This window comes from Equus quagga, chromosome 5 (assembly GCF_021613505.1).
Source record: "Equus quagga isolate Etosha38 chromosome 5, UCLA_HA_Equagga_1.0, whole genome shotgun sequence".
NCBI classification, from domain to species: domain Eukaryota; kingdom Metazoa; phylum Chordata; class Mammalia; order Perissodactyla; family Equidae; genus Equus; species Equus quagga.
The window spans coordinates 101,568,426-101,581,564 of NC_060271.1; the positions used below are offsets into that span (position 1 = coordinate 101,568,426).

General features: G+C 34.1%; 1 protein-coding gene across 1 annotated transcript in view; it reads left to right on the top strand.

Moving 5' to 3' along the window:
• SRBD1 (S1 RNA binding domain 1) overlaps positions 1-13,139 on the top strand; it is a 206,004-nt gene that overhangs the window by 169,978 nt on the left and 22,887 nt on the right. Inside the window, exons 17-19 of the mRNA XM_046663508.1 lie at positions 7,372-7,478; positions 8,765-8,941; positions 12,007-12,186. Coding sequence (XP_046519464.1) covers positions 7,372-7,478; positions 8,765-8,941; positions 12,007-12,186 — 464 coding nt within the window. The remainder of the gene's footprint in view (positions 1-7,371; positions 7,479-8,764; positions 8,942-12,006; positions 12,187-13,139) is intronic.

A 13,139-nucleotide genomic window follows, 5' to 3' on the forward strand; every position in this document is an offset into this window, starting at 1 on the left:
GGAGTAGGGCTACTCTAGCCCTGGAGTCAGAAGGTTGGGTTTTAAAAATTAGTTTCCATTTGTCTTGTGCAGAACAAAGATCATTGTTCCAGGGATCTTGCCATAAAGTTGGCTTGAATAAATTGATTTATATTAAATAGTATAAGTTAATGCAAACTGGGTGCATAAATACTGAGTTAGCAATAAAGAAGTCTTCAGCATACCTTCCATATGCTTTATCAAGGGAGGAGGATTTACAAAGAGAATCTTTTCCTGTGTTATTTTTTTCCCCTCTTATGACCACTGACCCTACTTTAATCTGCTTCCAGATCTGGTAAAATGCCTCCAGTGCTGAAAGACTAAATGCCCTTTGCCATCTTAATCCCAGAACCCCATAGGCACAATGAGTTGTTCATTGTACAGTTTATTCATTTAGATAATAAAAATATTCTGCTAGTGTTTGTTTTTAAAAGAATATGCTTATGAAGAAATATTTTTAAAGTCTTTTTTCACGATTATTTGTCCCAGTACATGTAAATATCTGTGATCCAGTAGAGCTAGAACACGTACGTGTTTAGAAGGTTAAATGCAGTATTTCTGTGGTGCTGAACGTTGTCTTAGTCTTTAAAGAGAGTATAGAAAGACCTCTTGTATACTGGATTTGAAGAATTGGAGGAGGAGCTACCCTTAAACACACATATCTGTTTTCTCAAATGTTTTCCATTCTTGTGTCAGTTCTGTCTTTCATGGGTCATTCAACACACACTCCCCTGGATGACTCTTTTAAACTGTCACATGCCAATCAAAGAGAAGTAGATGCAAAATGAAGCCATAAACTTGCTTTATTTGAAATTGGCCAGACTTTCTCTCTAAAGCTTTTCTGCGTTTTGTATTTTGGCAATAGTAAGAGACAGGAAAGGACATGAGTGAGTGATAATTGCTAAAAAAAAAAAAATAATACTCAAGAATATTGCATCAGAAAACCACTTGAGAGTAAACTTAAAATTTAATATGGAATATGCAAAGTGAAATTTTGTTGCTGCAGAAGCTGTAGTCCACAGACAATGTTTCATCTGGAAGGGCTTTTTAAAAATAATTGTGAGATAATTTTAGTGCTTCAGGCCAAAAAAAAAAAAAGGAGCAGTTTGGATCAGCAATTCTTCAGAAGTTTGTGGTAGAATAATAATAAAAATGTGGATTTTGACCTCAAAAAAAGCTGACTAGCATAAATGACTGCTTATATTCCTTTTTAAAAATCTCATAAATTTTAGGTAGAAATCTAATGGTAAACAATATTTCCTTGAATTCGAAACAGACTGTTTATACTATTGAAATAACTTGCCCGAAAATTCAGAGTTAGATAACTTTTAAAAAACAATTCATTTTTCCTGGCGTCAAGTCTTCAGCAATTAGCACGGTCAGTCCTGGGTCCTCTTGCCTCTCATGCTCGTGACTGCAATAGGGCGATGTGTCACAGCTCAGCTTTCAGCAAATGTAAGCTGAGCTTCTTGAAGACATGGAGTTCATATGCATTTTCCTGTACTTTTAACACCTAGCGCAACTAGCATAGTGTCTGGTACATAATAGTTGCTTAGAAAACGTTTTCAGAGTGACAAAAATCAATCCCTCTGCTTTAATGTCAAGGACATTATGATGGGGACAATATGGTATTCTGTTCAGTATTCCCTCCCCTAAACATACTGTATGATTTTTACTTTTAGAAAATAGTGTTAAGTCTTTAGTGCTTCCTAAGCAAAAAGTTGGAGAAGAATGTCGGCAAAATCCAGGATTATACATGATAGCAGTTCTTGCAGAAATTTTTCTAACATGAGTCTGTCTTCTGGAGAAATTAAAAAGTATTTCAACTCAGTATGTTATCATGGACCTTATTCTTGCAGGGCATTTTAATAAAATAGCTATTCTGACTTACGCTTTTTAATGACCTTATAATAGTTCACATTGTGGCTATTTCATAATCTATTTGTATCAATCCCCTCTGGATGAATTTTTAGATTGTACACGCACACACACACACACACACCTTTGCACATGTCTTGCTATTTCCTTAGAATAAATTCTTATATATAAAGGTGCTACATGAAATCATATGCACATTTTGTATAATTGTTGTGAGGATTAAATTAGATAATATTATAAAAGCCTTATAACAATGCCTGACAGTAAAATCTCAAGGGTTTTTGGTAGTATGGGTTATTGGTAGTTGTTTTTATTGTCTCAGTCTTCCCACTAGACTTTGAGCCCCTAGGTAAAATGCTCCAGTTAGAACAACATCAGAGATCCCAACTCCAAGTGGCTTGAACAATAGGAAATTTATTATTCTTCATTAAATAATAAGGAAATTTCGTTACAAGAAGGTCTGAGGAGGGGTGAGTCCAGAACTGGTTAATACAGAAGCTCAAGAGTATCATGAAGATGCAGAGTCTTTCCTTGTTTGCCCCTTGCCATCCTCAGTGAGTCAGCTTTGTCCTCAGGCTCTCCCAGTCATATGATACAATGTTTATTTACCCTGGCTCCAGCAGTCATACTTGAATGAAAAGAATGAAAAGAAGAAAAGACCAGCTCTTCATAAAGGTCTGTATTTAAGAGCAGTGAAGTCTTTTTCTGAAGCCCCAGCAGATTTACCCTCATACTTTATTTGCCATAATTGAGCAAATGGAATGGGACCACCATGATTGACTTAGACCATTATTTTTCATGTTTTAATCATGACACACAGTAGGAAATACATTTTATACCATGACCAAGATACCCACCACACATATTTGTGTGAATATATATGTCTCTTTGTACAGTTAAATATAATTAAAAGTAAAAGTTTCTCAAAATAATACTTACCCTTATTACCTATGATAAAGTTAAATACTGTTTTATTTATATTTAAATATAAGGAAAGGTTTAATTTAATGTATAGGTATAAGTTGCCCATGAATTTGTTTTAGTCCAGAACACATGAGGACAATGAGCATATATGGTACATTGGTGAGCCTGTTCTTTTAAATTTTGATTGAGTTAAGATTGAAAATACTTTTTCACACAAATAAGTCATTATGAGTGGAAGAATAATCTTAGTAATAATTGACACAGACAAGAGTCATCACTGCATTCTACACTCAAGGAGACAGGATTACTCAAGTGCGTGAATACCAGGAGTTGGGGATCATTGGGAACCATCTTGGAAGCTGCCTAGCATACAGTGTAAAAAGATAGCACAACTAAACGCAGTATGTAATCCTAGATTGAATTCTGAACTGGAAAGAAAATGCTGTAAAGTATAATTGAAGCAAGTGATGAGATTTGAGTATGGGCTGTGCATTAGATAATGTTATTGTAATAACATTACAAGAATGATAACTTTCCTGATTTTAATTATCATACAATGATATGTAAGACAATGTCCTTGATATTTAGAAATACACACTGAAGTATTTATTTGAAGGGAGTCTATAAGGAAATTCCTTGTACTCCTCTTGCAGTTTTTTTCTGAATTTGGGTTTATTTCAAAATTAAAAGTTTAAAAATGCCAAGAGAGATTGCTTTTCAACTGAAAGAAATATGTATCTGATTCTTGAATTCACATATAATGAGTGCATAATATGTATGTCATGGTGTTTAATTCTTTTAATATGCTGTTGGATTTGTTTTGCTAGTATGTTTTTGAGGATTTTTGCACCTATATCCATAAGGAATATTGGTCTGTAGTTTCGTGGGGGTATCTTTGTTTGGCTTTGATATCAGGATAATACTAGCCTCATAGAATGAGTTAGAAAGTGTTCCCTCCTCTTCTATTTTCTGGAAGAGTTTGGGAAGGATTACTGTTAATTCTTCTTTAAATGTTTGGTGGAATTCATCAATGAAGCTATCTGGTTCTAGACTTTTCCTTTTTGGAAGATTTTTGGTTACTGATTGAATTTTTTTACTTGTTATAAGTCTGTTCAGATTTTCTTATTTCTTTAGTCAGTTTGGGCAATTTTCTGTGTTCCTAGGAATTTGTTCATTTTTTTTTCTTTTGCAGGTTATCTAATTTCATTTATATTGAACAATAATGCATTTTTACACCATGTAAATATATCTGATTCAGTTTTATGTGAAGTTATATTTAAAACATACAAAATAAATCCTTCATAGAACTGCCTTGCCTTGCATATCTGACCTAAAATGCATTTATCGTGATGATATTTTGAGCGTTCCAGTTGCTTCATCTCCTTACCAGCACTTGATGTTTTCCATCATTTTCATTTTAGCCATTCTAGTAGGGATGTTCCAAGTGTTTTTGTTTGGTTTTTAATTTTGAAGACTTTAAACTGTCATCTGCAAGAACATTATTACCAAGAATATATCTGTGGTCTGTCATTTTTATTGAGTTTTGCATATTTGTAAAATCACTTTTTAAATTGTTTTAAGTTTTATAATTATTTCTTTATATTTAAAATGTGTCTCTAATCAAAGATTGGTGACTGGAGTCAACATTTTCTCTTCAATTTTGTCACTATTAAACTTCCAAATCTGGTAGTTGAGCTTGCTTTATTATTCTTTTTTTAATTTAAAATTTAAAATGATTTACTTTAAATACAACTTATAATAACTCAGTTAAAATGTTACAACTGCTGATAATTTGAAAAATGTTATACTCAGTAACATCCTTTCTGAAAAATACGCTGAAAGTTTGTAACTAAACTTGGTTGAGAGAATCAACACTTTGCCACTAGATGATAAACTTCTCATACTTTTTTGATACTTTGCTTCATAACTCTGTAAAGTTACTCTTTAACCTCTTCATCAATCTGTGGTCAAGTGACCATCATTTCTTAGAAGATCAAATGAGATATCAGTGAACAAAACACACGTTCCTGGCCAATTTGCGTGTTCCTCTCACGTGATAGTCTCAGTTGGCTGCTTTATTTGTTGTATCGTTCATTCCATGTTAAGGATATGGGCAACATGCTCAATGTGGTCTATTCTGTTTCTTTCTTGATATTTTTCTGTTGGTGGCAGGCCACCAAATTAAATTTATGACCCACCAATTGGTTACAACCCTCAGTTTGAAAACCACTGGTTTTAACCAGTCATTATCATCTGCTGGAGATGGGCCCAGCTACCCCAAAGCATATGGCCTTACAGAGGTCGGGTAGATGCTTGAAACACAGTCAGGCTTCTGTTTGGAAGGAGAAAAAGGGGTTGGAGGCTAAAGTTAGGATGGGCAACCAAGATTGTCTGCTACAGGGACTGCAACTCTTGGGTATCCCAAGCATCTGGTGTGCTTTGAAGTATGTGGAGCTGTTGCCTTTATTCTAATGACTCCCAACTAGTACTCTTAGTTTTTCCTATTTGTTTATAGTTTTGTCTCTTTCCTCAGATATTTTTTCTTGTTGCTATCATTGTGCTTGCCTCTACATTGCTGTCCACCTCCTACTCTCAGTTTCCAACTCTCTCTACTTTTTCATTTTGTTGCTTCTCATCTACTTAGACAAAGAAAAGACTATCCAGCTTCTTAAAAGCTGTGGCTCAAGAGTAATCAGGTCTCATTGAGGTCTTTTCCTTTATGATCTTTTTAATGATTTTATTTGCTTATTAGACTTTTTAAATTACATCTATATTTTTTAGCTGTGGCCTAGGTAGTTACCAACTAGGTTATCTCTGAAATACGTAAGTACTCCTGCACGCTTCAGTTTTCCAGAACAGAAACTTTGTTGTTATTAAATGATAATAATACTTGCATACTCTATTTACTATATTGTCTTCCTGAGAATTTAAGGTTATCAAACCTATCCTTATTTCCTTGAGACATATGAAAAAGAGAAGGATGCTGACCCGCAGTTTCATATCTGAGAACAACCATTAAAGGATCTTTAATTTTAGAATTATGAATAACATCAAGTGTATTATGACCTATTCATTGAGGTAATCTGGCTTTAATTAGCCAACGAATATTTACTTTCAAATATTGCATTTCATCACTTCTAAGATGCACATTTTCTCACATTTTAACATCTCTCAAATGAGGATGCATCTTACAATTAATGGTGTCCTACAGTCGCTGTTGGTCCTGTGGCAAATCATGGTGTACTTTCTGCATGAACTTCGTTGTTAATCCTGGATTATTGTTGTCCAAAATCTGTTCTGTTGATGCTTTCTGGTGATAGGAGTACTGTTAAAGCTTACAGAATGAGCATATGAAGTTTGAAAGAAAATCACAGAGACTATAGAGTATTACTCTTTTAGGAAATGCTACATTACCTAGGCTCTTGATAGCATAAAAGACAATACTGCATGGAAAAACTTGGATGTCTATGATACTAAAAATTGATTAAGAAGAGTTGAACGCTGAATGTGAAGAAATTTTAGGAATACCTTAACCAACTTAGATTTCTTATATTTTCCTTTTTATCTATGCGTAACACGTGATTTTAAAACTTTCTAAGTAAGTCTGATAGAGTCAATACTTAAAAAATAAAATTTCTAAGTAGTAAGAAAGCATGTGTCATGGTTTGACTGGCAGTGTATTTTCCTTCTTAGTGGTACAGTCATGTGTTGCTTAACGATGAGGGTACAGTCTAAAGAATACCTTGTTAGGCAATTTTGTTGTTGTGTGAACATCATAGAGTGTACTTTCACAAACCTAGGTGGTATCGCTGACTACACAGCTAAGCTATACAGTACTAATCTTGTGGGACCACCATCATATATGAAGTCTGTCATTGACCAAAACGTTGTTATGCAGTGCATGACTGTACATAAAATAAAGGTGCTTCTTATAAGAAATTGTATCTTCAGTTTGCTGAAACATGAGAGTTTGAGTTACTGTCAAACTTATTGAGTATTAGTGTACTGCTTCCTATTATAATTTACGTTTTCTTCTCTTAAGAAGAACTAAGGGACAGAAGACATATGCAAGTGAAGATAACACTACAAGGCAGTGCATGAATAATAGAGACCAGTATGTCTCAAAGTGTGCTCCAGAAACCGGCGGCAGTGGATTACCTGGGAGCTTGTTAGAATGCAGTTTCTCAGACCCCACCCCAGACCTACTGAATCAAAAACCCTGAATGTGGGTCCCAGCAACCTATGTTTTAATAAGCCCTACAGGTGATTTTGATGGCAAGCTAGTTTCAGAACCACTGCTCTGGTAGAATTTCGGAAAAGGGGAAAATACTGGTGCTGTTATATTTGAGTCAGGTGTGTGAGTAAGAGAGCAAGAAAACACGTTCCTTAAGTTCAGCTCAATTACATCTGCTAACCATGTGTATAAGAGAAATGCAGAAATGTGCTACACTGTGTCTCAGCCAGCTACCAGTAATATAGGCAAGGTAATGGAATAGTCCAAGAACTGCATGTCCTTCACTTTTGATTGATATTTGATCTTTGTCTTTTCAGCACGATGTGTCTCAGACTTTACTCAAGGCAACACTGGACAGTGTTGTGGAAGAATGTGTCAGCTTTGTGGGAGTGGATATTAACATCTGTTCAGAAGTTTTGTTAAGGTGAGACAAGTCTGTGGCTGAAGATCATGGAATCTTGAGTTTAACTGGCTGTCTAGTTGAAATTCAGCTAGAACAAGGGGACACGTATAAAGTTGTCAAGTATAGAAAATCTATGAGTTCCTATATTGCTTTAGGTAATCAGTCAGAGGGGAAGACATCATTTAAGAAAAGAATTGTAACCGTTCACATTATCATTTTTAATACTGCAAATCTAAAGTGAAGAGCATATGGTAACTATTGAGTGCATTAGTATCGCTAATAGAATTTAAATAAGGTTAACATGGAAAAGAACTGTTTCCCACCACATGAGAGTAGATATTTTTCACTAATTCAGTCTCTTGCATACATCTGTCAAAGTTGGCAGTAACCAAAAGATAAATTCTGAGGGTTCAAGGTATGGTTACCATATTTTTACCTTGATTCTACAAGTCACATATTAAAATCTCCATGGTATTATGATCACATCTTATATACTCTTTTTTTTCTTTCTATGGTTATAGAAGAGCTACTCTTTTGTTCATAGTTTTGCATTTATTACACAAGTCTGCTGATGCAGCGTGAAATTCTGGACCTCTGGAAAAGATCTGGACCTTTTTACTTTGAAACTGGTATAGAGGAAAATATCCCTTACATTTTAAGATGTTGCTACAAACATTCCGTAATTCCATATACGCAATTCTGTAATAGAATTAAGATTCTCTTAAATGGCAATCTATTAATTAACACCAAGCAAACTACCTAAATATATGGTTTTCATATTTTTATACTAACCATGACATTCATGGATAAGTACCTTTCTATAGTTGAAGTCTTTACATTAATGAGAGCAGGCCAATAAAAAAATAGGATAGTACAATGCAACTGTAGCTATCATAACTTCTGCTGCTAACTCACTTTGTAAACTAAACATGAATAGGCAGAATTATCACTTGATACAGAGATGCAAGGAATGTGAATAGTGTAGAAATACCATGGGGAACAGTTCTTTTTCTTGTACCAGTGTTAGCCAGTTTACAAGCATCTTTATGACAGCTACTGGTTTTGTCATTATTTTGCATTCTATTGTCCTTCTCTCCTCTTGGACAACTCTTTCCCCTTTGTCTTTTTTATTTAACTCTTTTTTTTATTAACTTGACTTAGAGACATATGACAATATGTAATGCAGTTGTTTTTATGATACAAATGTTTTATATCATTGTCTTTTCAGATGAGATCTCTTCTTTCAGTACTTTTAAAAGTATTATCCCTGACACATTACTCATTTAGGTTTTCTTTTTGTTTTTTAGGCATATTGCAGGACTCAATGCCAACCGAGCCAAAAATATTATTGAATGGCGAGAGAAAAACGGGCCCTTCGTCAACAGAGAACAGCTGAAGAAAGTGAAAGGGCTGGGTCCAAAATCTTTCCAACAGTGTGCAGGCTTCATCAGAATCAACCAGGATTATGTTCGAACATTTTGCAGGTGATTATTAAAATGTACACTTTTGGTTCTATTACGAGCCTCCTGTCTTACTATTGCCTATCCTACTCACTAGCATAAATCCTAGGTGTCTGTTTGTTCATTCCTTCATTCAGTATGTGTTGACTGTCTAATCTTTGCTAGGCACTGGGAACACAACAGGGAACAAATCAACAAATTCCCCATTCTTGTGGAGTTAAATTTTTATGTGTGAGACAGACAACAAATAAACTAGTAAAATAAATACTTTCAATTTATTTTACTTTTCAGTTTTATTTTACAATGTAATAAGTGTTATAAAAATTAAAACAAAGAGCTGTGACACTGTCTTGGGGAACAGTACAACTGCTTTATGTGAGTTATTCATTGAATAGTTGTTTGAGCCGAATTTTGAATGAAGGAAGGAGCCAGCCACACAGTGATCAGAAGGAAAGCATTCCAGGCAAAGCAAACAGTACATGTGCAAAGTCCTAAGGCAGGACCAACTTTGGTGTATTCAAGAAATGAAACTACGGCCAGTGTGATGACAGCATCACAAATGGGAAGGACTAGTACAAGATAAGGTGACTCAGAGGTCTTCACCACGGCCACTTCATATTGACAGCTTTCCCCCACTCCCGCCTCACTGAGAACTGACCAAAGCATGAATTATCAGTTGTGTAGATTAAGAGCTAAATTCTTGCTTTCTAATCCTGGTGGCACAAAAGCAAAGAAATCGGGTAGACTACTTAGCATTTTGTAATCACGAAGGAATAGCTTTTATGTATTTGCTACTTTGGACAACCTGGCTCATTCATATGTATTTTTTTTGCTTCTGATGGAATTATAATAAAGATCATATGGAAAAATAATATTTATTCTGAGAAAGACTAATTAAGGGAAAACCAGCCCCACTAGATAGTAGATTACTTTATAAAGCTATAAGAATTAAACAGTTTGGTTTTGATGTGGAAATAGATAGAGTTTGAAATCCACCAAAACATACATGGAATTTAGTTTATGGTAAAGGGGACATTTCAAATAGTGAGGAAAAATTGATTAATTATCCAATAAATGGTATCGTGACAACTGGCAGGAATTTGCTATGTGTGGGGGAAGCTTTAGTTCCACCTCATGTCTTATACCCGAAGAAATTCCAAATGGATCATAGACTTACATGGAAAAAGTGAAACTGTAAATGTACCTGAAGAAAACATTTTGCAGAACATTAGAGTGGTGGAAGCTCTTTCTAAGGAGACTAGAAAACCTAGAAGCAAGAAATGAACAAAATTGAGGATAAAATAATCCCATGTTTCTCAGTTTATATATTTTTGAACACTTGGTTAGAAAATTCAAACAGTACGAAAAAAAAAATAAAATCAAAAGTAGAGGGCCCCTCAATCTCTCACTTCAGAAGAGTTTCTTATATATTACTTCCTGAAAATAAATTGACTTATATCAGCTTGTATGTATGTGTTTATTATTTTAAAATGCATGCAGAAGGGATCATGCTGTACAACTATTTAAAATTTGCTTTGTTTGTTTCATTAATATATCTTGGATCTCTTTCCAAATATTACATATAGATTTATCATGTTTGCATAGTATTTAATTTATGGATGGACAATAATTTAATCAGTGCCCTATTGATGAACATTTGGGTTGTTTTAAAGCCTTACGTTTTTTCAATTGATAATGAAGTACTTGAAGTTTCATGACTGTTATATCTTCTTGATAGATCATACCTTTATTCAGAATGGACTATTGCTATTTTGTTTAATGTTTTTTGCTTTGAAATTATTTTATTTGCTAGGAGTGTTGCTATATTTGCCTTTTCAAAAGATGCTTGATTTTTTTTATTTTCAAACTTTCTATGGTGTTTAATTTTTTATGTGACTCTTATAAACATATGAATTTAATGGTTTTGCTCAATCTTCTGTTAATACTTTCATATTTATTGATATGTTTGGACTTAATCTTCCATTGTATTACATATTTTCTCTCCATCATGCTTTCTGATTCTTTTCTTTTCATGCTGTTTGTTGAATTTATCAGTTGTTTTCTCCTTGTTTTCCCACCTCATCTTTATCTTCCCTTAGTGATTTCAGATTTGTGTATCTTACCTTTATTCTTCTGGTGATTATCCTTAAATGTGATTTGGACTGACCTCCTCCACCTGAAGAAGACCAGAACTTTAGAACTCTTCCCAACCTGCCTCCCTTAGGCTCTACATCCCATGATGTGATGACCTGGGATTGTAGTTTCAAACTATTCTTTCTGTATATTTTTTTACGTTATTCATGAGCAGTTATTTAACTTAATAATTTTATGGTTTCCGTGCTCATTGCTGCTTCTTGTAGACCACATTATGATTTTTCTTAAATTCATTATTTTTACTGGAGTGTATCCTTAAGAAATTCTTTTCAGAGAGGGTATATTACATGGGTTGTACTTAAGTCCTTACATGTCTGAAAATGATTTTAATTTGCCCTCTTCTATGAATGCTAGTTTGGTTAGGTATATGAGTCTAGATTGAAAATAATTTTTTCTGAGAACTTAAGATATTATTCCCCTGGGTCTGGCATCTCGTGTTTGTCAATGAGACAGTTGATGCCAGTCTGATTCTAGTTCCTTTCAAAGTAATCTGTTTTATTTTTCTCTTTTGATTTTTAAAATAATATTCTAAAGTTCCCCTACAATATATCAAATGAGAGTCTTTTTCCATTCATCTTATTTTGCACTCAGTAGGTTCTTTTAATTTGAGAACTTGCGTTCTGTCTTCAGCTCTGGGAAATAATCTTCTCCTTCTCCTTATTTAATTTCCCTTCATTTTGTGTGTTCTCTCCCAGAGTGCCAATTATACAGGCTGAATCAGTTAAGAATATTTTTTGCATTAAGTAACAGAAATTTCTACTAACAGTGTTTAAACAAATGTGGTAATTTCTATGAAGTGAATGGTCAGAATCTGGTTACTGTTTATTTATATTTGTATGGTAGGGAAATAATCACATTTATAATTAAAGACTCTTCTTTTCTGCCCAACTTCCCCTCTTCACCTCGCCCCCTGCCATTTTAAATGGTTACAGCAGTCAGCAAACTGAATCTTCAGGTCACATTCAGGGAGTTGCTGTAACATCTTCAGCGGGTGTTGAGGTCACAAATGAGAAGCAGGGCAAGAAGAAGAGCAAAACTGCAGTGAATGTTGTACTGATGCCAAATCCCTTGGACCAAACTTGTATTCACCCGGAATCGTATGACATAGCGATGAGGTAAGTCTGAGGCCCGTGTGAGAGTTCTCCTGCCCAGAGTGAGTTCTCTACAGCAAATGGCCTTTGTTTTGGCATAATGGAGACTTAAGAACATGACCATGTTTAACTGACAACATTTGAGAGAAGTTCCGCATTGCTGAGTAATGTGGCACGTTATTTTATTTCAGTGAGGAATGAAACCATTATTCCTGGAGCAGTGTCAAGCTAATAAACCCTGGTGCTAATGGTGAAGTGTGTGTAATGGAAATTGCATGGCACTCTCCTCTGTTTATTTTGGAAATTAACAAGACACAAATGACTAGCACCTGGCTTAAAGCTTGTGCTTATCTAAAGATAAAGCCCTTTTAGAAGAAAACAGCCAACTCTCAGATTTCTCAAGAAATATTGCCCTGTTTGGTTATTACAGAGTCTAAGAAATGATGTACTTTTAATGTACATACATTAACACAGAATGATATGGGAGGAGATTTTTGAGTACAAGAGAAAGTTTAGTGTAAGGCATTGAAAGAAAAAACTTTTTAATACCATATTTGATTAGTTCAAAAATGTTAATTAGTTCAAAAACAGTGACTTGCTACATAACTAAATAGTTTAAGGCTGTTAGTGATTTAAATGAAAGGAGGTTTAAAAATAATGGATATTTTAGCTTCCATTGAATCTAAAGTGAGATTTTTAACTTATTTTGAAATAGTTTATATTTGATTATTTTAATAAATGTAATTGGTTTCCTTTCTTTTAAAATATTTAAAATTTTAAAGACTATAGTAGTACCTATTTTTCTCCCATTTTATTATGAAAAAACTTAAACTGACAGAAAAGTTAAAAAAAATTTTAAATGAATTTTTATATACCTACACCTAGATTTTACTATTAGCATTTTACACCTGTTTTTCCACTTATCTATCCATTTCTTAGTCCATCATCCATATTATTTTTTTATGTATTTCAAAGAA